At 44.7% G+C, this 23,743-nt stretch overlaps 1 protein-coding gene across 13 annotated transcripts in view; it reads left to right on the top strand.

Annotated features, from left to right (window-relative positions):
* adgrl4 (adhesion G protein-coupled receptor L4) overlaps window positions 1–23,743 on the top strand; it is a 196,090-nt gene that overhangs the window by 80,591 nt on the left and 91,756 nt on the right. The window contains exons 13-14 of one of the 13 annotated variants that reach the window (XM_052012519.1): window positions 12,308–12,399; window positions 16,040–16,208. The exons of 11 other annotated variants lie outside the window; for them this stretch is intronic. In XM_052012519.1, the coding sequence (XP_051868479.1) occupies window positions 12,308–12,399; window positions 16,040–16,208 (261 nt within the window). The remainder of the gene's footprint in view (window positions 1–12,307; window positions 12,400–16,039; window positions 16,209–23,743) is intronic. One more of the 13 variants, XM_052012527.1, reaches the window with a different exon arrangement.

Below are 23,743 nucleotides of genomic sequence, written 5' to 3' on the forward strand. Positions count from 1 at the left end.
TTAGAGCAGAATCTGGCCATGCAGTCATGAGTGTATAGGCAGTAGAGCAGTGGGCTGAGGACGCAGCCTTGAGGGGCACCAGTGTTGAGAATAATCGTGGCAGAGGTGTTGCTGCCTATCCTCACTGATTGCAGTCTGTTGGTCAGGAAGTCAAGGCTAAAAGAGATTATGGGTGGAAACTAGACTGCATGTGCTCTGTTCGGCAAAGCCAGCCACCCTTAAAGGGTCCCAGCCACACACAGAAAGGGACAAGCAAACCTTTCAATACTTTCATTACTCATAAGAACTTAACATAAGAAATATGAGCAGGATAAGAAAGGATATCTTTATTAGTCACATGTACATCGAAACACACAGTGAAATACATCTTTTGCGTAGAATGTTCTGGGGGCAGCTCGCAATTGTCACCATACTTCCAGCGCCAACATAGCATGCCCACAACTTCCTAACACGTACATCTTTGGAATGTGGGAGGAAACCAGAGCACCCGGAGGAAACCCACATAGACATGGGGAGAACATACAATATCCTTACTGGCAGCGGCAGGAATTGAACCCAGATCACTGACACTGTAATGGCGTCACACTAACCATGATCTTTTTGCCCTCTAGCCTGCTCTACCATTCAGAAAGACTATGGCTGATCTACCTTAAACACCATTTTTCTGCCCTATCTTTATCCCTTAATTCCTTTAATATGCAGAAATCCATGGATCTGTGTTTTGAATGGCTGAACCCTCAAGGATAGAGAATTCCAAAGACTCACCACCCTCTGAAGAAATTTCTCCTCATTTTAGTCCTTACTTTGAGACATTGGCCCCTAGTTTTGACTCCTTGGCCAGTGAAACATCCTCCCCACACTGAGCCCTTTCAGGATTTTGCACATTTCAATTATGTCATCTCTCCCTCCCACTTCAGAAAAATGCAGTGAATGTCTTTCAGGCCAGGCTGAACCCTTTCTTTTTTGCCTCCTTACCAAGGCGCCCTGCTCTACTTGGACAGGTACATGGATAGGAAAGGTTCAGAGCGATATGGGCCAAACGCAGGCAAATGGGACTACCTTAGATGGGCAATTTAGTCGGCATGGACAAGTTGGGCCGAGTGGGCTTTTCCTATGCTGTAATACTCTGACTCCACTACCAATATTTTAAATATGCAAACCATGACCTCAAGCTGTCTTATGCAGCCTGTTATAATGAAGTGGAAGCCAACCAGCGCTGAATGAGGAGGCATGAGTCAACATTCAGATAATCTACATTGGTCGTGAGGCAAATAACTCAGGGGAACTTCCCTCTCTTCTCTAAAATACAATGAATCAAGAGGATTAGGTCCCTCGGACCTTTCCTGTGATTCAATACAATCAAAACTAGCATTGTGGCGCCTTTTACTTCCAAACTGTGAGGATAGAAAGGGTCATGGTTTAATGTCTTATCCAAGACATTAAACTGCACTAATGATTCAGTTTTCTCAGCAGTGTATTGGTTCTGTGATTATCTTGGTATTGGTATTGGTTTATTATTGTCACTTGTACCGAGGTACAGTGAAAAACTTGTCTTGCATACCATTCGTACAGATCAATTCATTACACAGTGCATTGAGGTAGTACAGGGTAAAAACAATAACAGAATACAGAGTAAAGTGTCACAGCTACAGGGAAGTGCATTGCAGGTGGACAATAAGGTGTGAGGTCACAACAAGGTAGATTGTGAGGTTAAGAATCCATCTTGTCGTATAAGGGAACTGTTCAATAGTCTTATCACCGTGGGGCAGAAGCTGTCCTTAAGCCTGGTGGTATGTTCCCTCAGGCTCCTGCCTGATGGGAGAGGAGAGAATAGAGAATGACCCCAGTGGGTGGGGTCTTTGATTATGCTGGCTGCTTCACCAAGGCAGTGAGAAGTATAGACAGAGTCCATGGAGGGGAGGATGGTTTCTGTGATGTGCTGGGCTGTGTCCACAACTCTCTGCAGTTTCTTGCAGCCCCAAGCAGAGCAGTTGCCATACCAAGCCGTGATGCATCCAGATAGGATGCTTTCTATGGTGCTTCGATAAAAGTTGGTGAGTGTCAAAGGGCACATGCCAAATTTCTTTAGCCTCCTGAGGAAGTAGAGGCACTGGTGAGCTTTCTTGGCCATGACATCTACGTGGTTGGACCAGGACAGGCTACTGGTGATGGTCACTCCAAGGAACTTGAAGCTCTGAATCCTCTCGACCTCAGCATCATTGATGTAGACAGGTGCATGTACACCGCCCCCCTTTCCTGAAGTCAATGACAAGCTCTTTTGTTTTGCTGACATTGAGGGAAAGGTTGTCGTCATGACATCATGTCACTAAGCTCTCTATCCCCTTCTATCTGATTCTGTGTTTATCTTCTTGCTACAATGCCAGTTGAACCACTGAGATAAAGTCTCCTCAAAGATCGAAGAAGGTTCAGCCTAGAATTTGCACTCATTTCTTTGGAGGTGAAATTCGTCCCCTGGACTTGGACCCTGAAAACTGATCAGTTCAGTGTCGGGGCAGCTGAAGTTCTTCAGGACCTGATAAGCCAAATTTCTTCAGGACCCATTTGCCTCCTGTAGCTTGCCAGTTCCCCACGGAAGAGGTCTCAACAAGCTCCCAACTGGCTGTCTGCAAGTCCGCCATTCACATAACGTGACACTGCTTGCATAGATCCAGCAGCCAGTCTGGTGAATTCCAACCCCTCCTCCTTCCTCTCCCACCCATTGTACCTTGCCCCATTAATCATCTTCAACTATTTATCTTAAGGAGAAAAAGTATATATATATATATATATATATATATATATATATATATATATATTTATATATATATATATATAAACTTTTGCTTATTAAAACTTTGCAAGGTTTGGTTTCATAGTCACTGCTCTTGTTTACTGAAAATTTATGGAAAATCTAATCCCCTGAGCAAAATTATAATTGAATCATGACTGGGCTGGATGAACCATCATTCTGGACAAAACATTTGCTGTTGAATGATCATCTCAATGCCTGCCTAGATAAATTGTGAAACAGTGAGAAACAACTCGCGCAGAATGAGTTTATGGCAAGCCATAGAACAGTATATTGCATTCCACCAAGATTATTACAGACTTACCATTGATATTAAAATTACTACTTAAAAAAAATCAGCTTCCCTTGCAAGCCAATTGAACTGTTTCAATTTAAATATGCATGACAAGTTTGAACCTTCCTTGATTTCATGTAAAGTCTTTGAGGAGACTTCATCTCCATGGTTTATCTGTTAAATTACCATCATTCAGAAGAATGCACCACAGAGGAGACCATGTGACCCATCAAATTTGTGCCATATTTTTGATAATGGTATCCATCTGCCTCTATATCCTTGCAGTTTTTCCATAGAACTGCAATATTTGCCCCCTTCAATTATTTTTTGCAATTCTCTGGGTGGAAAGACCTTGGGGTATCAGGAGGTGAATCACTTGTAGACATAGAAACAGAAAAACACAACAGGGAGACAGACCCTGTGGCCCACCCATGTAAATCATCAAACATCCATTTTTATTTACACTGGTCCTACCCAAACCCGATTTTACTCTCCCCACATTCCCATCCACTCTCTGCAGATTATATCACTCAGCTACACACTTGGGACAATTTATAGTGGCCAATTAGCCTACCGACCCACCATCTTTAGGATGTGGGAGGAAACCAGAGAACCCTTGAAAGTCCAAATGGCCACAGGGAGAAACAGCCATAGTATTTATGTGGTGGGTCCAGGTGAGTTTTTAGTCAATAGCAACCCCGAGGATATTGAAGGTGGGGGACTCGGTGATGGAAATGCTTGGGAAATAGGTTAGAACATAGAACAGTACAGCCCAGGAATAGACCCTTCGGCCTACGATATTATGCTGAACTAATTAAACTAGAAATTAACACCTAACTAAACTGGTCCCTTCTTCCTACATGGTGTCCATATCCCTCCATTCTCTGCACGTTTCTGTGCCTAAGAGTCTCTTAAATGCCTCTTTCATATTTACCTCAACTACCACCCCTGGCAGCGCATTCCAGGCACCCACCACTCTCTGTGTAAAAAAACTTGCCCCGTACATCTCCTTCAAACTTACCCCCTTTTCACCTTAAATGCATACCCTGTAATATTAGACATTTCGACCCTGGGAAAAAGATACCAACTGTCTGCTCTGTCTGTGCTTCTCATAATCTTATAAACTTCTGTCAGGTCTCCCTTCAGCCTCCTCCGCTCCAGAGAAAACAGCCCAAGTTTGTCCAACCTCCCCTCATAGCGCATGCCCTCTAATCCAGGGACCATCCTTGTAAAACTCTTCTGCACCCTCTCCAAAGCCTCCACATCCTTCCTGTAATGGGCAACCAGAATTGAATGCAATTGAATTGAGGCCTAACCAGCTGCAACGTAACGTCCCGACTCTTGGACTCAGTGCCTCGACAAATAAAGGCAAGCATGCTGTACACTACGTTAGGTTAGGGGAGAAAAATCCAAATCTTGTGGTTCAAGCAGATCCCGAGAGATCTTGTCGAGGTAGATGTGAAGAAGACGTTTCCATTTGTGGGTCACTATTTAAAAAAATTAGAGAGTTACCCAAACGAGACAGAGGTGAGGTGATTTGCTCTCTCTCTCAGAGGGGTGATAGTCTTTGGAACTCTTTCCTTTAAAGAGAAGTGGAAGCAGAGCCTTTGATTTTTATGTTGGAGCTGGATGGATAATTGATGAGCTGGATAAATAATTGATAAGCCAGGAGGTGAAAGATTACCGGGGTTGAATGGGAATGCAGGGCTGAGGTTAAATTCAGATCAGCTACGATCTTGTTTAATGTCAGAGCAGGCATGAGGGGATAAATGGTCCACCCCCTACTCCGAACCCATTTTAGGTATGTGAAGGCACAGTCAACAGTGTTGGGCCAAGAAATGAATTGGAGCTGGGCAGAGATTTTGGAAGGTTTTAAATCCAAAGAAGGTTGAACGGCCAAGGAGAGAATGAGGCCACGGAGAGATTATAAACCACTTCACCAAAAGAAAGAAAAACTTCACTCACAAGTGCGTCACTCACTGAATGAGAACTGTGGATGGATCCAGGTAAATGATGCCAGTGGAGATAATCCAACCAGGAGCAACCTGTGGTTTAGTTTGACAGCAAGAAAGTGGGAGAGAGGGGCAAGTTTTAATGGTTTGATATCACAGTTTTAACGGCACTTAAAAAGGAACTGGAGTATTTTTAGCATAATCTCGCTGTGATAATTAGCTCTCTTCGACAAAGATAAGTGACATCTTCCCATGGTACACCCAGCAAAAAAAAGCCTTGGCACTTGTGGCTCTGTCATGCGGAGCCACAATTAGTGCAAGCTCCTGACATGTTTCAGCTGCAGCCATCCATATTAATGTAGGAGAACTTATGCCTCTCGCTTTTCTGGGTTGATGTTGCAGACAGTGCTGCTTTTCCAGCTCATAAATATTATAGCCGCAGCTAAATTAATCCCCCAACAGATGGGAGAATGGCGTTCTCAAAGTTTGTTCATTCACGTCTTAGCAGAGGAAGGATCAGCGTTTAGTACGTGATTCACGAAAGGATGGCCCATAACGTTCTGGGAATAGCACAAAGAAGCCTTGTGATTGTGCCTGAGCATCGGAAATATGTTCAGCCCAATGCAATAATCAAACAAGACTAAAGATCGGGTATTCTTCCAAAGGGTGAAGTGAACTGCAAGGACTTCATGGTGTACCAGCAGTGCAGAACAGACAGTGGAGACAGAAGAGACTGCAGATGCTAGAATCTGGAGCAAAAAATAAACTGATGGAGGAACTCAGTGGGACAGGCAGCATCTGTGGAGGGAAATAGACAGTCGATGTTTCGGGTCAAGATCCTTCATTTGGACTGAGAGTGTAGAGGAGAGATAGTCAGTAATAAAGAGGTGAGGGGGAGGGGTGAGGCAAGAGCTGACAAGTCATAGATGGATCGAGGTGAGGAGGGGGTAATAGGGAAATAGAGGAGAGTGGAAATAGTGACCGAGGCTGGGAGGTGACAGGTGGAGGCGACAAAGGGCTGAAGATGATGGAATCTGATAGGAGAGGAAGGTGGGGCACGGAATCCAGTGAGGGAGGTGGGGAGGGCAGATGGGAACAGTGGGGGGTGGGGACCCAGTGGGAGGGGTGTGTGGGCAATGGGCAGATGAAGTTGGTGGAAGCGGGGATGGGGGGAAAGAACCAGGGTGATTGGGGGATGGGGGGAAAGAACCAGGGTGATTGGGGGCTGGGGGCTGGGGGCTGGGTGTGTGTAGAAGGACCTGGGTGGACCAGGAGAAAGGGATGGGGGAGCAGGTTGCCTGAAACTAAAGAACTCAATGTCCATGCCGTTCGAGTTGTAGACTACCCAGGTGGAATACAAGGTGTTGTTCCTCTGGTCTGTGTTTGGCCTCACCCTGGCAGTGGAGGAGGCTGAGGACAGATAGGTCGGTGTGGGAATGGGGAGGGAATTAAAATGGCTGGCAACCAGGAGCTCTGGATGGCCATGGTGGATGGAACACTGTCACCTAGTCTGTGCTTGGCCTCACCGATACATAAAGAAGGTTGTCCTGAGTTACATAGCCATTAATCCCAAACTCTCTTCATCACCAGGACAGCTGACTCCACCTGTGTCCATGCTCTGCCTCTACTCATCTGCTGCCCAAACCCTCACTCTTGCTTCCTCTAGACTCCACCGTTGCAAAGAACATCACGGTCAGCATGGATAAGATGGGACAAAGGGCCTGTTTCTGTGCTGCACGATTCTATGACTCCAGTTTTACACGGGATGGGAAATCATGGAGACATCCACAAATCTCCTGCTGCCCAGTCCTTGGATCACACTGAGTCCCCTTCATTGCCTCCCTCCCGGGTTCATGTGATCAGTAATGCTGATGCCTGGACACATTCACAAGATTTCTTTTTGCTATTCCCAGAGCTGTATGGGCCACCCTTCCCTGTTCAAACACAAACCAACAAACTTTGAGAACACATTTGTTGGGGGATTAAAGTTTTCTCAGTCTACAGTCCTCCAGTTGTGGCTCTGTGTTCCTCTTCAGATGTCTCCAACCCATCATTGGTCTTCAACCTTCCAAGTCACATGCTCTGGAATCTAATATGCTCTACTTCACTCTCTCGACCCTTGGAAAAGACCACCCCTCTTCCCTTCTAGTCCAGATGAAGGGTCTCAACCTGCAACATCAACTGTCCATTTCCCTCCATAGATGCTGCCTGACCTGTTGAGTTCCTCTAGCACTTTTTGTGCGTTGTCCCAGTCCTAATATCTTTTAAATGTGGATCGGTGTCAGTCCTGTACTGGTGATGCTGCTTTGTTTCATTTCACTACATTCATAAAAGTTCATGAATTCAGGTTTACATGGGATGATTTCTTGATGTCCCAATGTACTTTGTCATGGCCCTTGCACCTTATTGTCTACCTGCACTGCACTTTCTCTGTAACTATAACACTATATTCTGCATTCCATTTTTTCTTTTTACTATCTCAATGCACTTATGGATGGAATGATCTCTCTGGATGGCACACAAACAAAAGCTTTTCACTGTATCTCGGTACATGTGACAATAATAAACCACTTCACTTCCAATTTGCACAGTTTGTCATTGTTTCTGCCTGAGCTCAAGAACAACCAACCCCACTCCCATTCCAGCCCCAGCCACCGAGTGCTTAAGATGAGGGACGGTTGGCCAAGAGCGACTTTGGAATTGAGAATCTTCAAAGCATCACTTTGCATCGGACTGGAGTTACCCTGTACCTGTTGCAAATCCACAGCAGCATGGGCTGCTGGAGGTAGACAATAACTGCCAGCCTCACCCACAACCTGGGAATTAATTTATGGATAAGGCAAAAATCAAATCCTGTTGAATATAATGTTTCAGTGCAGTTTGCCAAACCACATAGAAAGGGGAATAAAATGCCGATAAAATGGAGAAATGAGACAGAAAATAAGGTGGAAAAAAATCAGTCAATTAAAGTCAAATTCAATCTGTTTTCTTTACCTTTTCAGAGAGGGCATTCCTGATCACATCAGCTCCCTGACCCTTTCTATTGTGTTTGATTCTTTTGCCAATTAAATTGGTAAATTGGTTTATTATTGTCACATGTACCGAGGTACAGTGAAAAACTTTGTTTTGCATGCAATCGATGCAGATCATTTCATCACATCAGTGCATTGAGGGAGTACAAGGGAAAACAACAGAATGCAGAATAAAGTGTTACAGTTACAGAGAAAATGCAGTGCAGGCAGACAGACAATCAAATGCAAGGCCATAACAAGGTAGATTTCGAGGTCAAGAATCCATCTTATTGTACTAGGGGATGGGTCAATAGTCTTATAACAGCGGTATAGGAGTTGTCCTTGGGCCTGGTGGTACGTGCTTTCAGGCTTTTGTATCTTCTGACCGATTGGAGAGGGGGGAGAAGAGAGAATGTCCGGGGTGGGTGGGGTCTTTGATTATGTTGGCTGCTTTACCGAGGCAGCGAGAAGTGTAGACAGAGTCCATGGAGGGGAAGCTGGTTTCCGTGATGTGCTGAGCTGTGTCCACAACTCTCTGCAGTTTCTTGCGGTCACAGCAGAGCAGTTGCCGTACCAAGCCGTGATGCATCCGAATAGGATCTGGCATCCAATTACCTTTGCCTTCTGGCTCCTGACCCTCCTGTCCCTGGAAGTTGTTTCTCCCTTTTCACGTTGCCATGGCTCCTTATTGTTTAAAGCATTTCTATCAAACCTTCCTATCATCTTAGCAGAAATGGAGTAAACTTGAAGTGCTCTGTAATCCCTGTGGAAAGTCTACAGGGGTTCAAGGTGGTGGGTCACCTCTAATACCCAAGGCCAATTGGGAATATGCAATAAATGCTGGTCTTTCCAATGATGCCCAGATCCCTCCCAAAAAATGAATATATTACAAAAACAGATCAAATATTTCAGGTCAAGGATGTTTCTCTTCCAGGAACCCATGTCTCCTCATGACTGCTACTTGACCCTCTGAGTCCTCCTAATTTTCTCTTATTTTGGATTCCCAGCTTCTGCTGTGTTCTGCCCCCACTTTCCTCAACCTCCTCTGGTCCAAGGGGCGAAATCCCTTCGTTCTGTGTCCGCGTCCTGCATGCTTTTTACTGGAGATAAAGATGGTCAGAATCTGTTCCCCAGGGTAGAAATGTCAAGTGGTAGAGGACATGCATTTAAGGTGAAAAGAGGAATGTTTAAGGGAGACGTGCAGGGCAAGTCTTTTTATATACACAGAGAGAGGTAGGTGCCTAGAATGTGTTGCCAGAGGTAGTGGGGGAAGCAGATACCATAGCAGCATTTCAGATTCTGTTAGATAGACACATGAAAATGCAGGGGATGGAGGGATATGGATCATGAGCAGACAGAAGGGATTTAGTTTAATTAGGCATTGTGTTTGGCACAGACTTTGTGGGCCGAAGGGCCTGTTCCTGTGCTTCATGGTATAATTGGTGCATGGAATGGTCCACCATGGTGGGATATTAAGACCAGCATTACCTGCAATGTGAAGTGTTAAATATTTCAGATGGCCTGGAATCTGAATTTGTATTTAGAGTTAAAAGGCACTAAAGATGCATCAGCTCCTTGCAGTGTTAGTGATTATTCCTCTGTCACCCATTTTGTGCTATTTCAAATCATTAGATTTGTGCTTTAAAGATCCTTCAATGATTACAAGCAAGAAATGGCTGCCTTATCCCTGAAAGATCTTTAATCACTATTAAAAGTACTTTGCATTCTATGAAGAGCTATTATCACTATTACACTCGTGATTTTTTAATTACGCCGAGCAGGAGATTTATCCTGTACACCTCTGTTAAAATAATTGCCCATGAATGTGTTGAACATTTGCACAGTGCAGTCTGAGGGCCCAGGTGGTCACAAACAATTGTCCATCATTGGACTCTGCTGCAATTTATTCAGATAACTAATGAACATCTGATATTATTCCCTGTATCCTTTATAATAGATTCTGAATTCAAGGAGGATATCTGCGTGATAGGAGACAAATTACTCTGAATAATGGTTTTTATAAGGAGGATTGTGGAACTTTTTATTTGATTAGAGTCTTGTAGCTACTGCTCTGTTGGACAATTGACCCATTGGGCTTAGGCTATCTCTTCAGTTGAAGCTTGCCTGGTTGCTTCTACATTCTGCAACATTCATTGTTTTCTTTAAGTGATGTTGCTGCCTCAGTATTTGTCTGCACAAAAGCAGTCTTCTGAAATGTACCCATAACATATTCAGCTAAAAGCCAGTTACATAAGATTGCAGAAAATGTATAGCACAGAAAATGGGAGAATAGCAAAATCTCAGGAATGAGCTCATGTTGGCAAATTGGTCGGCATGGACGAGTTGGACCGAAGGGCCTGTTTCCGCCCTATGACCTGGAGATGCCGGAAATAGAGCCCTTTTTTTTATTTTTATTTACAGCGTGGTAACAGGCCCTTCCGGCCCAACAAGTCTGCGCCGCCCATTTTAAACCCAAATTAACCTACCCGTACGTCTTTGCAATCCCTTAGAATCATACAACACAGAAACAGGCCCTTCAGCCCACAACATCTATGCTGACCTTTGTGTTCATCTACACCAACCCCATTTGCCGGCACTAGTTTCATATGCTGCTATGCCTTGCCTATTTAAGCACCTGTCTAAATGAGATGAGATTTGAGATGAGATTTATTTATTAGTCACATGTACATTGAAACACACAGTGAAATGTGTCTTTTTGCATCACTGAGAATGTGCTGGGAGCAGCCCGCAAGTGTCACCACTCTTCCAGAGCCAACATAGCATGCCCACAGCTCCTAACCCGTATGTCTTTGGAATGTTAGAGGAAACTGGAGCACCCGGAGGAAACCCACGCAGTCACACAGAGAGAACTTACAAACTCCTTACAGACAGCGGCCAGAATTGAACCCAGGTTGCTGGCGCTGTAATAGCATTATGCTAACCACTACACTACCATGTCTCTGAAACAGTGTGATTATATCCAACTGCCATTTCTTCTGGCAACGAGTTCTAGATATCAACTACTCTCTCCATAAAATAAAACCTACCCTTCAAACCCACTTTAAAGCTCCTTCCTCTCACCTTAAACCTATGCCCTCATGTTTTGATACCCCTTCCATGAGAAAAAGATTCTGACTCCCTATCCTGTCTATGACTCTTATAGTTTCATACACCTCTCTCAGGACATGCCTCAGCCTCCTTCACTCCAGGGAAAACAAGCCCAGTCCATCTAACTCTCCCCATAACTGAAGTCCTTCATTCCAAGTAACATCCAGTGAATCTCATCTGCACTCTCTCCAGCGCAACAATGTGCTTCCTACAGTATGGTGACCAGAAATGCTCACAATACTCCAAGTGTGGTCTAAAGTGTTTGTTTTGTAAGTTGCAATATAATGTCCCAACCTTTAGATCTGAAATAGAAACAGAAAATGCCGAGAACTTTCAGCAGATCAGGCAGCATCTGTAGAGAGATAAACAGGGTTAATGTTTCAGGTCGATGACTGTCGTCGTATCTCTGCTCCAGTACAGCTGGTCCTTAATATTGACTGAAGTTCTGTAGCAGGTGCTATCTGTAATTCTGATTTTTGGATCACAATTATTGCTTTAGCTCTTCTACCCGTTTGATGTTTATACCATATGACTAACTGCTCTTTGGGCTGCAAACACTATGCAGCAAGTTCCATAGACAATTTGTGTGGAAGCCTCAGAGATGCTGCCTAAACAATGTATGACTATTTCATCAATAAAGTATCTTAATCGACAGTTTGAAATACCTTTTATTTTCCAGCATCTTGAAGAGTGAACAAGACAAATTCTAACTCTCTTTCGGTGACTTTTTAATCCAGTTTTTAAACATCTTGCCGCTTTCTGAGTCACTTCCTTGGCCTCATTTTCCTCCTGAGCTTCTGAAATTTCCTCTATCTCTTTGCCTCTTTTCTCCCTCTATGGAAGTTTCTCAGATTTTCTTATCCTGTCCCTTTTCTGTTTCTTTCTCCTTTTGATTATGTTGTTCTTGCTTCTCGTCTGGACCTGATGTCTATCACAATATTTCGCTGTTTCACTGCCACCTTGCCCTCCCTCTCAAACCCCTGTCTCTCTCTCTCTGCCTTTCACAATCTTGCTTCCTATTTACCTTTCTTGCTACAAATCCCCCTTTACTTCACTTTCCTTGTCTATCTCACTTCCTGTCTCAGTCTTTCTCTCTTACATCTTTAACCCACTCTCAATCATCTGTCTCACCTTATTCCTGCTTATTTTACAGGTCAATCTGCTGGCATTTGGAGTCATTATTTACAAGGTGTTCCGGCACACTTCCATGTTGAAACCAGAAGTGAGCTGCTATGAAAATATTAGGTAAGTTTAAAATTAGAAATTGTCCGTTTAAATTCAGTTCCAATATTTAGAAATTTGTTTATAATTAAACCTTAGAGATTATCTTAACATTAAAAAATATCTGGCTTCTTTTCCCTATCGAGTAATTTTGAAACATTTAAATGACCCAAATATAAATCAGGTCACTGTATGAAGATGTATTATAAACCAGTGTACTAAGCAGCACAGTGGATAGGGTGGCTCCATAACACAATATTTTGCTTATTCCCAAGCTTCATTAGATAGTGTAGTCTCAAAATGCAATAGGCAGGCACAGTAGTGCAGCGGTTAGCATTACACTATTATAGCGGCAGCGACCCGGGTTCAAATCCGGCTGCTGTCTGTAAGGAGTTTGTACATTCTCCCCGTGTCTGCGTGGGTTTCCTCCGGGTGCTCCAGTTTCCTCCCACATTCCAAAGACGTACAGGTTAGGAAGTTGTGGACAGGCTATGTTGGCACCGGAAGCGTGGCGACACTTGTGGGCTGCCCCCAGAACACTCTACGCAAAAGGTGCATTTCACTGTGTGTTTTGATGTACATGTGACTAATAAAGATGTCTGATCTTATCTGGTTTAATGGATAGTGTGGTTCTGTAGTACAGTGGACAGTCAATAAGATGCCTTCTAACACAGTGCACAGTGTGACTCCATGTGCAATAAAGAAGATTCACAACACAATGGTGAAGGTGGTTTGGATTTCATCTACAAAGCAGCCCCAAGGTTCATGGATGGTGTGGATCCCCAACTGTGTCATTCTGTGATCCGTGGTTCAAGGGATAGAGTAACCCAAAACAACCAGGCAGCTGTGAAGATTCAGGGGTGGAGGGACCAACACAAAGGACAGGGCAGCTCAGCCTATGGAAAGGCTTTAGCTCCACTGATGCTTGGTTGAGATCAAACTATTGAATCTCACATAGAAGCAGCCAATCACTGCATTGGGAAGGGGTAAGTGTTGGCATTCCATGATAGTGAGTACCTAGCTTGTGTAACCCTACCTCGTTACACAAGCACTTTCTAGTTCTCACCAAAGTAATGGCAGCTCCTCGGACATTGGGATTAGGAAGGGATTGTCCCTGAAAACGTAAAGCCGACAACAGTGGGCTTTCCCCCTTCACTCCCAGTGACGTACACTGGCTTCCAAAAGGAACAGGTAAGGACACAGCTCTGCAAACACTGAAAGCTTATTATTCCCCAGTGATGAATTGCCCCTGTTCTATAAGTGACAACCGTGTAATTCAAGTAAACCCTCCTAAGTATGCAGGCAGCTGGAGAAAGGATTGAACATAGTGCCAGTTGTACTGCTTTCAAGCTTTTCCTTAATCGTTCTTGTGATTTTATGGTGAGACTGATATATTATTCCCCTTCCTATCACCCTGCTGCTGACTGGATTATCTGAACCTCAGCCCTAAACTCAGAGGGGGGTTGTACTGGGAGCAGCCACCGTGGCCCTGGGTTGATTGGGGGGCAGTGGATTAGGTGGCACAAATTTCAAGGGTTTGACTAGCGGGAGATCCCTGGGTTTATCTGTGCGTAGCCAGTACTGCCTGGCTTATAGGGACCCCCAAATGGCAGGAGGTCGCAGGTGACAGCTAATTCAATAGCTTCTAAAACAAAGGGGTTGGATACACCCTTGGTAAGGGCCGAAGATTTGCAGAGTTCCGAGGAGCTGCAAGGTGGCGCAGCTAGTTGACACGCGGCCTCACAATGTCAGAGAGCCGGGTTCAATCCTGACCTCGGGTGCTACCTATGCAGAGCTTGCACATTCTCCCCTGTGATTGCAGGGGTTTTGTCCCACATCCCAAAAATTGCACTGGTTGGTCGGTTAATTGGTCATTGTAAATTGCCCCTTGTGAGTAGGTGGGGAGGAGAATTTGGGGGGAGTTGATGGGAGTGTGTGGAGAATTTAAAAAATGGGATTAATGTAGGATTAATGTAAATGGTTGATGGTCAACACAGACTCAATGGGCTAAAGGGCCTGCTTCAGTGGCTGCATCTTAAGATATCTTTGTTAGACACATGTACATCGAAACACACAGTGAAATGCATCTTTTGCGTAGAGTGTTCTGGGGGCAGCCCGCAAGTGCCGCCACGCTTCTGGCGCCAACATAGCACGCCCACAACTTCCTGACCTGTACGTCTTTGGAATGTGGGAGGAAACCGGAGAACCCAGAGGAAACCCACGCAGTCACGAGGAGAACGTACAAACTCCTTACAGACAGCAGCCGGAATTGAACCTGGGTCGCTGGCGTTGTAATTGCATTACGCTAACCACTACAATACCGTGCCTGCCGTACTCTACTGTATCTTGCTATGACTCTGGCAGTAAACCAGGGAGAGGGGCAGTGAGCTGAATAGCCTCCTCCGGGAAGGTGAAGGAAATTTGATAGCGAACTAATTTGGAACATTGGCCAAGAGAAAAAGACAGACATACTTGAACATCTTTCGGAACTTAAGGGCATCTCAAGGCACTTAACAGCTGATGAAATATTCAGTTGTAATGGAGGGAATGTGGCAGCGACCCATGTACAGCTAGGACCAAAGAAACTGGAGCAGGAATAGGCCATATGGTTCCTTGAGCAAGCTCCCACAAGCAGTGATGAGATAAAGACATACAAACATGTGAACTGGGACCAGCAATAGACCAGTTGGCTCCTCAAACCTGCTCTGCCATTCAATGAGATCCTGGCTAATTTCATTGTAATCTCAGCTCCACATCCCTGCGGTAACCTCAACCCTTTTACCTATCAAGAATCTATCTACCTACAGTCTTAAAATTATTTAAAACCATTTTATCATCATCCTTTGAGGAAGAGCCAAAGATTCACAGCACTCAGAGAAGAAAAAATCACCTCATTTGTCTAAATGGTTGACCCCATATTTTAAGCAGTGACCCCAAATCATCTTTTCTTAGTGATTTTGGTTAGGGAAAGATCAACAAAGACACTAAAGAGGAGTCCAAAGTCAAAGCTGAGTTTATTGTCAAATGCACAGGAACAATGAAAAACTTACTTGCAGCAGCATCACAGGCACATAGCATCAGAGACACAACATTCACAAGGAAAAACACAAATTATACAAAATTATACAAGAAAGGTCACAATTAGAACAAAAAAAGACTATTGTAATGCAAAGCAGTCATAGTGTTGCCTACAGTGAGGTTAGTGATTAGGGTTGTGCAGGTTGTTCAAGAACTGAATAGTTGAAGGGAAGTAGCTGTTCTTGAACATGGTGGTGTGGGACTTCAGGTTTCTGTACCTCCTACCCGATGGTAGCTGCAAGAAGATGGCCTGGCCCAGATAGTGGGGATCCTTGATGATGGATCTTGCCTTCTTGGGGCAGTGCCTGCTGTAGATACTATCGAATGTGGGGAGGGACGTGCCCATGATGTATTGGCTGAGTCCACTACTCCCTGCAGCTTCTTATGTTCCTGTGCATTTGAATTGCCGTACCAGACCACGATGCAACCAGTTCAGTTGTGTGAACTAGCCTTCAAAGTAGCACCCAAAGACATCCTGAAATGGGTCTGGTCCTTAGTTGTAGATCAATATGTGGCCTTTGGCCTGTTTTTAGTTGCCCAGCTCTATGTGGACGGTGAACCAATGCATTCTCACCGTGTTTTCCAGGTCATGTGCTCGCGGTGCTCTTGCTCTGCTCTTCCTCCTCGGTGCTACCTGGACCTTTGGTGTGTTGCACATTATCAAGGGGTCCGTGGTGACGGCATACCTATTCACCATCTCCAATGCATTCCAAGGGATGTTCATCTTCGTATTTCTCTGCATCCTGTCAAAGAAAGTAAGTGTTACCTCAGAATGAGAGCGTAAACCACTGGGGCAGTACAGTAGTGGCGCAGTCAGCAGAGCTGCTGCCTCTTAGCTCCAGAGCATTAGGTTCAATTCTGACCTAGGGTGCTGTCCGCGTAGACTGTGCATGTTCTCCTTGTGATTGCCATGGGTTTCCCTGCAGGTGATTTGGTCTTCCATATCCGAAAAGGCATGTGGTGCTAGTGGGTTAATTGGCCCCTGTAAATTGCCTGCAGTGTACAGGTGAGTGGTAAAATCTGGCGGGAGCTGAGAGGAATTGGAGAGAATAAAAAGCAGGATCAGTGTAATTGGGTGCTTGGTCAGCATGGTGGACGAAAGTGGTCTGTTTCTGTGCTGTGTGAATTCTATGACTGATAACATTCTGGGAAAGAGGAGTAAATTGGAGGGCTTGAGTTATCAGGGGAGATTGGATGCTGGATTGAACATAGACATAGAACATTACAGCGCAGTACAGGCACTTCGGCCCACAATGTTGTGCCAACATTTTATCCTGCTCTAAGATCTATCTAACCCTTCCCTCCACATAGTCCCCTATTTCTCTATCATTCATGTGTCTATCTAAGAGTCCCTTAAACGTCCCTAAAGTATCTGCCCCCACAACAACTGTCAGCAGTGCGTTCACGCACCCACCACTCACTGAGTAAAAAAACGTACCCCTGACACCCCCCCCCATACCTTCCTCCAATCATCTTAAAATTATGTCCCCTCGTGTTAGCCATTGTCGCCCTGGGAAAAAGTCTCTGACTGTCCACTCGATCTATGCCTCTTATCATCTTGTACACCTCTATCAAATCACCTCTCATCCTCCTTCTCTCCAAAGAGAAAAGCCCTAGCTCACTCAACCTATCCTCATAAGACATGCTCTTCAATCCAGGGAGCATCCTGGTTAATCTCCTCTGCACCCTCTTAAAGCTTCAGCAGTCCTTCTATAATGAGGTGACCAGAACTGAACACAATGGTCGAGTGGAAGGGTGTTAGGAAAGATTGGACAGGCTAGGTCTGTTTTCATGGAGCAAGGGAGACCGAGATGTGACATGACAGTGGTATACATAATTATGCTAGGCATAGCCAGAGTGTCTGCTTCCAAGGTGGGGGTGTCTAAAACTAGAGAGCATAGGCTTAGAGTGAGAAGGAGGAGGTTTGAAGGGGATCTGAGGGGTAACATTTTCACACAAAGCATAGTTGGTAGCTGGAAAGAGCTGCCAGAGGAGGCGGTGGAGGCAGAAGTAGTACCAACATTTAAGAGGCTTCAGGACAGGTACCCGAATGAGCAGGGAACAGAGGGATAAGGAATTAATGCAGGCAAGTGGGATTAGTATGGATAGGCATGATGGTCAACACTGATACGGTGGGCCGAAGGGCCTGCTTCTATGCTGTATGACTCTGAGCATGGGAGCAGATATTGTCTTAATGCTGTTGTTAATCCAAGCATCAAAGAAAGGCAGAAGAGAGAAAGAACTCTATTTCTGTAGCATCTTTCCCAATTGCAGCTACATCTGCAATAGTGTACATTTCAAGTGTAACGAAGTGTGAAAACCATGGCAGCCAATTTATACACAGTAAGATCCCATAAACAGCAGTAAATTAATCCATATTGTGATGGCTGGGAGAGGAATATGGACCAGGACAGCTGAGAAAATTCCCTTGCCCCTCTTCAAACTAGTGCAATGGTACATTCACCCGAGGGTACAGACGGGATCTCTGTGTGAAGCCCCCTTCAGAGTACAACACTCCAGAATTGTACCACTGCCTCGATGCTGCACTGGATTACATTCTTACATCTCCAATTTGGGGCTCCAATCCACAACCTTCTGACATGGAGCGGTCAAACCAAGACAATTAATTCTGCTTCACTCGAGACATGATCAAATGTGATGCATTAACCAATGTGCCAAGAGAGAAAAGAGGTAGATTTTAGGGGTTACCGCTGGTTTTTATACAGGCACAAACATACAGGTTCCTTTACAAAAATAGGAAATGAAGGATTTTCCCAGATTTACATATCCCACAGTATTTTATTTCTGGATGCCGTTTTACTTTCCTGCAGTCTGTACTATCCTTTCAGCTCCGTGGGTCAAAATGCAACCTTTGTGACGAGCTAAAGTTAAAACAGATGCAGAGTCCTACATCTGTCCTAATGCAGGGATAAGTCTCGATCCAAAACGTCGTTTGTACATTTCCCCCCCACAGATGCTGCCTGATCCACTGAGTTTTACTTCAGATCCCAGCATCTGTCTCTCCAAAGTTAAAACAGATTCTTCACAATGCTTTGGTACAAAGAAAACGAGGCTAACATGACCCAAACAATCTTGAAGCCTCATGTTGTGTAATCTCACAATTCAACCAGACAAAATAGTTCCTCCAATTCAAACCTCTTGGAATGATCATCCCTCATCCTTCCATACTTAAGGGAATATAGACAAAGTTTATGAGGCCTTTTCCTCACAACTTGACCTACTGAGTTTTAAACTCTTCCAAAGTTCTATAAAGCAAGCCTCAGAAACTCCTCCACAGGACTGCCCCCACCCCATAACCCCATCCACCTTCCACTCTCTCCAAATAGGTTTTCCTAATTTTAATCAAAATTAGGAGGTTATTGCTTCTCTAAGAAAGAATGTACTCATCATAGAGGGAGTGTAGCAAGGTTCGTTGTACAGATGGCAGCACTGAAGAACTTGGATCAACGGTGCCGGTATTCACTAGAGTTTAGAAAATCTCATTGAAACATACAAAATCCTGACAGGGCTTGACAGACGAGAATGTTTCCTCTGGCTGTGGAGTTAGAACAATGGGTTACAGCCTCAAGATTTAGGAAACAATATGTAGGAATGAGGGGAAGAGATATTTCTTCACTCAGGAGATGGTGAGTTGTGGAATTCTCCTCAGAAGTCTGTAGCTACCAATTCACTGAATATATTGTCGAGTGATTGGTCATGTGCACAAGCACGGTGAGGTACAGATACAATGAGAAACTTGCTTGCAGCAGCATCACAGGCACATAAATTCAGACAACGCACAGAACATAAATTATACATAAAACTATACCATACAGTGAAAAAAAGACTCTGCAAAAACAAGATCTTAGTGCAAATAAAAAGACAATCAGAGACAAGTCCACTGTATGCTAGAGGTGGTCCATAGTGTTCCGTTGCTGAGGTAGGGTTAGGGTTGTGAAGGTCGGGTCAAGAAACCTGATGGCTGTAGGGAAATAGCTGTTTCCTGGACCTGGTGGTGTGGGACTTCAGGCTTCTGTACCCCCCCTGCCTAATGGTATTGGTATTGGTTTATTATTGTTACTTGTACTGAGGTACAGTGAAAAACTTGTCTTGCATACCAATCGTACAGGTCAATTTCATTACACAGTGCAGTTACATTGAGTTAGTACAGAGTGCATTGAGGTTGTACAGGTAAAAACAATAACAGTACAGAGTAAAGTGTCACAGCTACAGAGAAAGTGCAGTGCAATAAGGTGCAAGGTCACAACAAGGTAGATCGTGAAGTCAGAGTCCATCTCATCGTATGAGGGAACCGTACAATAGTCTTATCACAGTGGGTAGAAGCTGTCCTTAACCCTGGTGGTACGTGCCCTCAGGCTCCTGTATCCTCTACCTGATGGAAGAGGAGAGAAGAGAGAATGACCTGGGTGGGGTCTTTGATTATGCTGGCTGCTTCACCAAGGCAGCGAGAGGTAAAGACGGAGTCCAAGGAGGGGAGGCTGGTGTCTGTGATGCGCTGGACTGTGTCCACAACTCTCTGCAGTTTCTTGTGGTCCTGGGCAGAGCAGTTGCCATACCAAGCCATGATGCATCCAGATAGGATGCCTTTCTATGGTGCATCAATAAAAGTTGGTGAGTGCCAAAGGGGACATGCCAAATTTCTTTAGCCTCCAGAGGAAGTAGAGGCGCTGGTGAACTTTCTTGGCCATGGCTTCTATGTGTTTGGACTAGGACAGGCGAATGGTGATGTTTCACTCCCAGGAACCCTCTCGACCTCAGCACCATTGGTTTTGAGGTCTTTTGTTTTGTTGACATTGAGGGAAAGGTTGTTGTCATGACACCATGCCACTAAGCTCTCTATCTCCTTCCTGTACTCCAACTCATCATTGTTTGAGATATGGCCTACAATGGCAGTATCATCTGCAAAAGAGAAAGAGGAATGACCTGGATGGTGGGGATCCCTGATGATGGAGGGAGGAAGGAGGTGAATGGATTTCTGGATATGAAAGACATCAAGGGTCATAAGGAGAGCACAGGAACCTAGTATTGAATGGAGGATCAACCATATTCATACTGAATGGCAGAGCAGGCTCAATGCCCTGATGAAAAACACAATGATGCTGGAGGAACTCAGCAGGCCAGGCAGCATCCGTGGAGAAAAGGAGGTGGTCAACGTTTCAGGTCAGGATCTGCAGTCCTTTGTTTCTCTAGTATTACTGCTCCACTACGAAGTGTCTTCAAGGATGCCCACTTTGAAGAAGTTTCCTTCCTCTCTTCGACAGGAGTTTCGTGAGTCCCTCTCTCACTGCTCCACCTCTGTGATCTCCTCTGCTCTCCGGTTCCTCGAACACGTGCTCACCCAGACTCTGTTCCGCAGCTATATGATCTTCCTCGCTGTGTCTATGCCGCCATCTTGTTCCTCCTGACCCAAAACATTGACCGCCTGCCTTTTCTCCACGGATGCTGCCTGGTCTGCTGAGTTCCTCCAGCGTCATTGTGGTTTTTCATCTGGATTCCAGCATCTGCAGTCCTTTGTTTCAATGGCCTGATTCTGCTTCCATTTCAATGCAGAACAAAATCTGTCAATCTAATTTTTCCCAGTTATATACAACTCCCCATGTGTCGCAGATCTTGTCTCCAAGTTAAATAGCTGGAATATTGTTAATGATCTGCATAATTAGGAATGTGAATAGTGTCATAGCAACATCTTTATTATGTGCTGCCATATTGCTTTGTATTCCAAAGACCACCTGATAATTGGAAATAAATAGCTTTCTAATTACATTGCTATTCACAGTATATACGTACATTAGCATTATTACCCTGGAATCATGAGGCTGAGAGATAAATTGGGCTCTGATGTCGTCAATAAACAAGTGAAGTTTTTAGTTGCTTGTTTCTTTGTGATATTCATTGGTGGCATGGGAAAAAGCAAGTTGTGTTCTCTCCCTCAGTCTTCTGACGTGAAATTTGCAATGCTAGCATCAAACATGTTAATATCTCCGCACAATAGGCTTGAATAGCTTTGTTAGTAGCTGCAGTTGCTAAATGTGAACAAAAGGAGAGAGGTGTCTCAGAATGAATCTGACACAATTGCAAAGTGATTGCCTTTGAGGCATTCCCTTGAGGTTCAGGATGATCTGCTTCCACTTCAGTTCTGACGAGTTGTGTCGGGACCACAGACTCTGCCACGGGACGGGCAGGTGGTGCTTGACGGGATGGGCAAGTGAGTGGTTTGGGATGTCAGACTTCTTCTGCTGTCTGTGCTGGTCCACCACAAAGGCTCTGCCGAATTCCTTCCAGATGTTCCTTCTGAATTTCGAGTGAGAGATTTCAATGAATTGGCAGGATGTTCCCGATTTTCAAGAAAGGGTAGGGAATATCCTTGAAGTGTTTCTCCATCTCCCCTGCAGTGATGCAGCTTGGAGCAGAATCTTTGTTGAACACAAGTACCCTTACTAAAATAGCAGAGAGCGAGGTACTCCCAAGTAATGAATCCATTCTGATGGCTGGCATCACTTGAATTCTTCCCTTTAATCTCGATCCGAATTAAGTTATTGTAACTTAATTAAAAACATCCTAGCCCAAAGACTGCATTAAATGTGGCTTTGCTACATAGGGTCACACAGCACAGAAATAGGCCTCTTCAGCCCACTAAGTCTTTGCTGACCATCAGGCACCCACTTTCGCTCCCCACCCCCTTCCCCAAAAAACACCCCCCCCCCCCACACGCTTCTTCTTTTCTTCCCTTTCCTAGCCTCCTTTATTTTTCTTTCTCTCTCCCTACCTTTGACCCATCCCCGGTGGATCTGCTCTCCCCTCCTCCCCTGCACCTGCAATCACTATCTCTTACCTGCATCTACCTGTCCACCACCCTGTGCCCACCCCACCTCCCACTCTTTTTGTCCACCTATCACTGCTCTGCTTTTCCCTCCTATATATTGGCCTTCCCCTTTTCCTATCTTCAGTCCTGAAGAAGGGTCCTGACCCGAAACGTTGACCGCCTGCTTTTCTCCAGGGATGCTGCCTGGCCTGCTGAGTTCCTCCAGCATCAGAGTGTTTTTCATCCAGATACCAGCACCTGCAGTCCTTTGCTTCTCACCCATTTACACTAATCCCATTGTATTCTTTTCACATATACTTCAACTCCCCCCAGAGTCTACCACTCGCTGACACACTAGGGGCAATTTACAGTGGCCAATTAACCTCCCAACCTGCACACCTCTGGGATGTGGGACGAAACCAGAGCACCCATCGGAAACTCACACAGTCACAGCGAGAATGTGCAAACTCCATACAGGTAGCACCCAAGGTCAGGATTGAACCTGGGATGCCGGATCTGTGATCAAGCAGCTCTACTGGTTGTGGTACTGTGGTGCCCTCGTTTAGTTCTCCCCAAAGTTTAATTGTTGACAATTAATCTAAACTCATTGTGTATGGCAAGATTATTGAGGGAGAAAAGGCCAGAATGTAGTTAAAGAGTAAACAGATTTTGAAATCATCTTTCTGGAAGCTTTCTAACCCTCATTATGGCTCTTATTTAGCAAGGATTTCCTGATGGACTTAGGCACTTAATATACATTCTGCTGTTGTTTAAGGTTTTTATTGATTTGGGCAAATGTGTCACTGTTAACCAAGCTTGTCAACATTTCTTTTAACGCTGCAGTGCGGAGATAACCAATTATGGTTCAGCATCCGTAGTGAGGCAAGGTCAAAGTGTAAGAGTACATGACACACTAATTCTGCAATCAATAATTTTTGATGTTATCCTTTAATCAATGCTATCAATATTCTTTTCCGTTTATGTCCTGTTTAATTTTAAACATTGTAGACACTTCATTAAGCCATCTGTAGGTATGCCTATCATGGACTCCCAGAGAACACAACACAGAAAAAAAATTACTGCATTTCTCTGACCTTGCTTTTCAGCTGCACATTTTGGCGTAGAATTATATTACCATTGCTGGGGAATGTTGTAGAACAGAGGGGCCTAGAAGTACATAGTTCCCTGAAAGTGGTGCTACAGGGAGACGGTGGTGAAGGCGGCATTTGGCATGCTGGCCTTCATCAGTCGCAGCGTTGAGTACAGGAGCTGGGCCTCTATGTTGCAGTTGTACAAGACGTTGGTGAGAGCGCACCTATTGTGTACGGTTTTTGGTTACCCTGTTACAGGAAAGACGTCATTATGCTAGAAAGAGTGCAAAGAAGATTGACCAGAATGCTGCCAGGACTTGAGGGCCTGAGTTATAGGGAGAGGTTGGGCAGGGTAGAACTTTATTCCTTGGAGCAT

The sequence above is a fragment of the Pristis pectinata genome, chromosome 3 (genome assembly GCF_009764475.1).
Source record: "Pristis pectinata isolate sPriPec2 chromosome 3, sPriPec2.1.pri, whole genome shotgun sequence".
NCBI lineage: Eukaryota > Metazoa > Chordata > Chondrichthyes > Rhinopristiformes > Pristidae > Pristis > Pristis pectinata.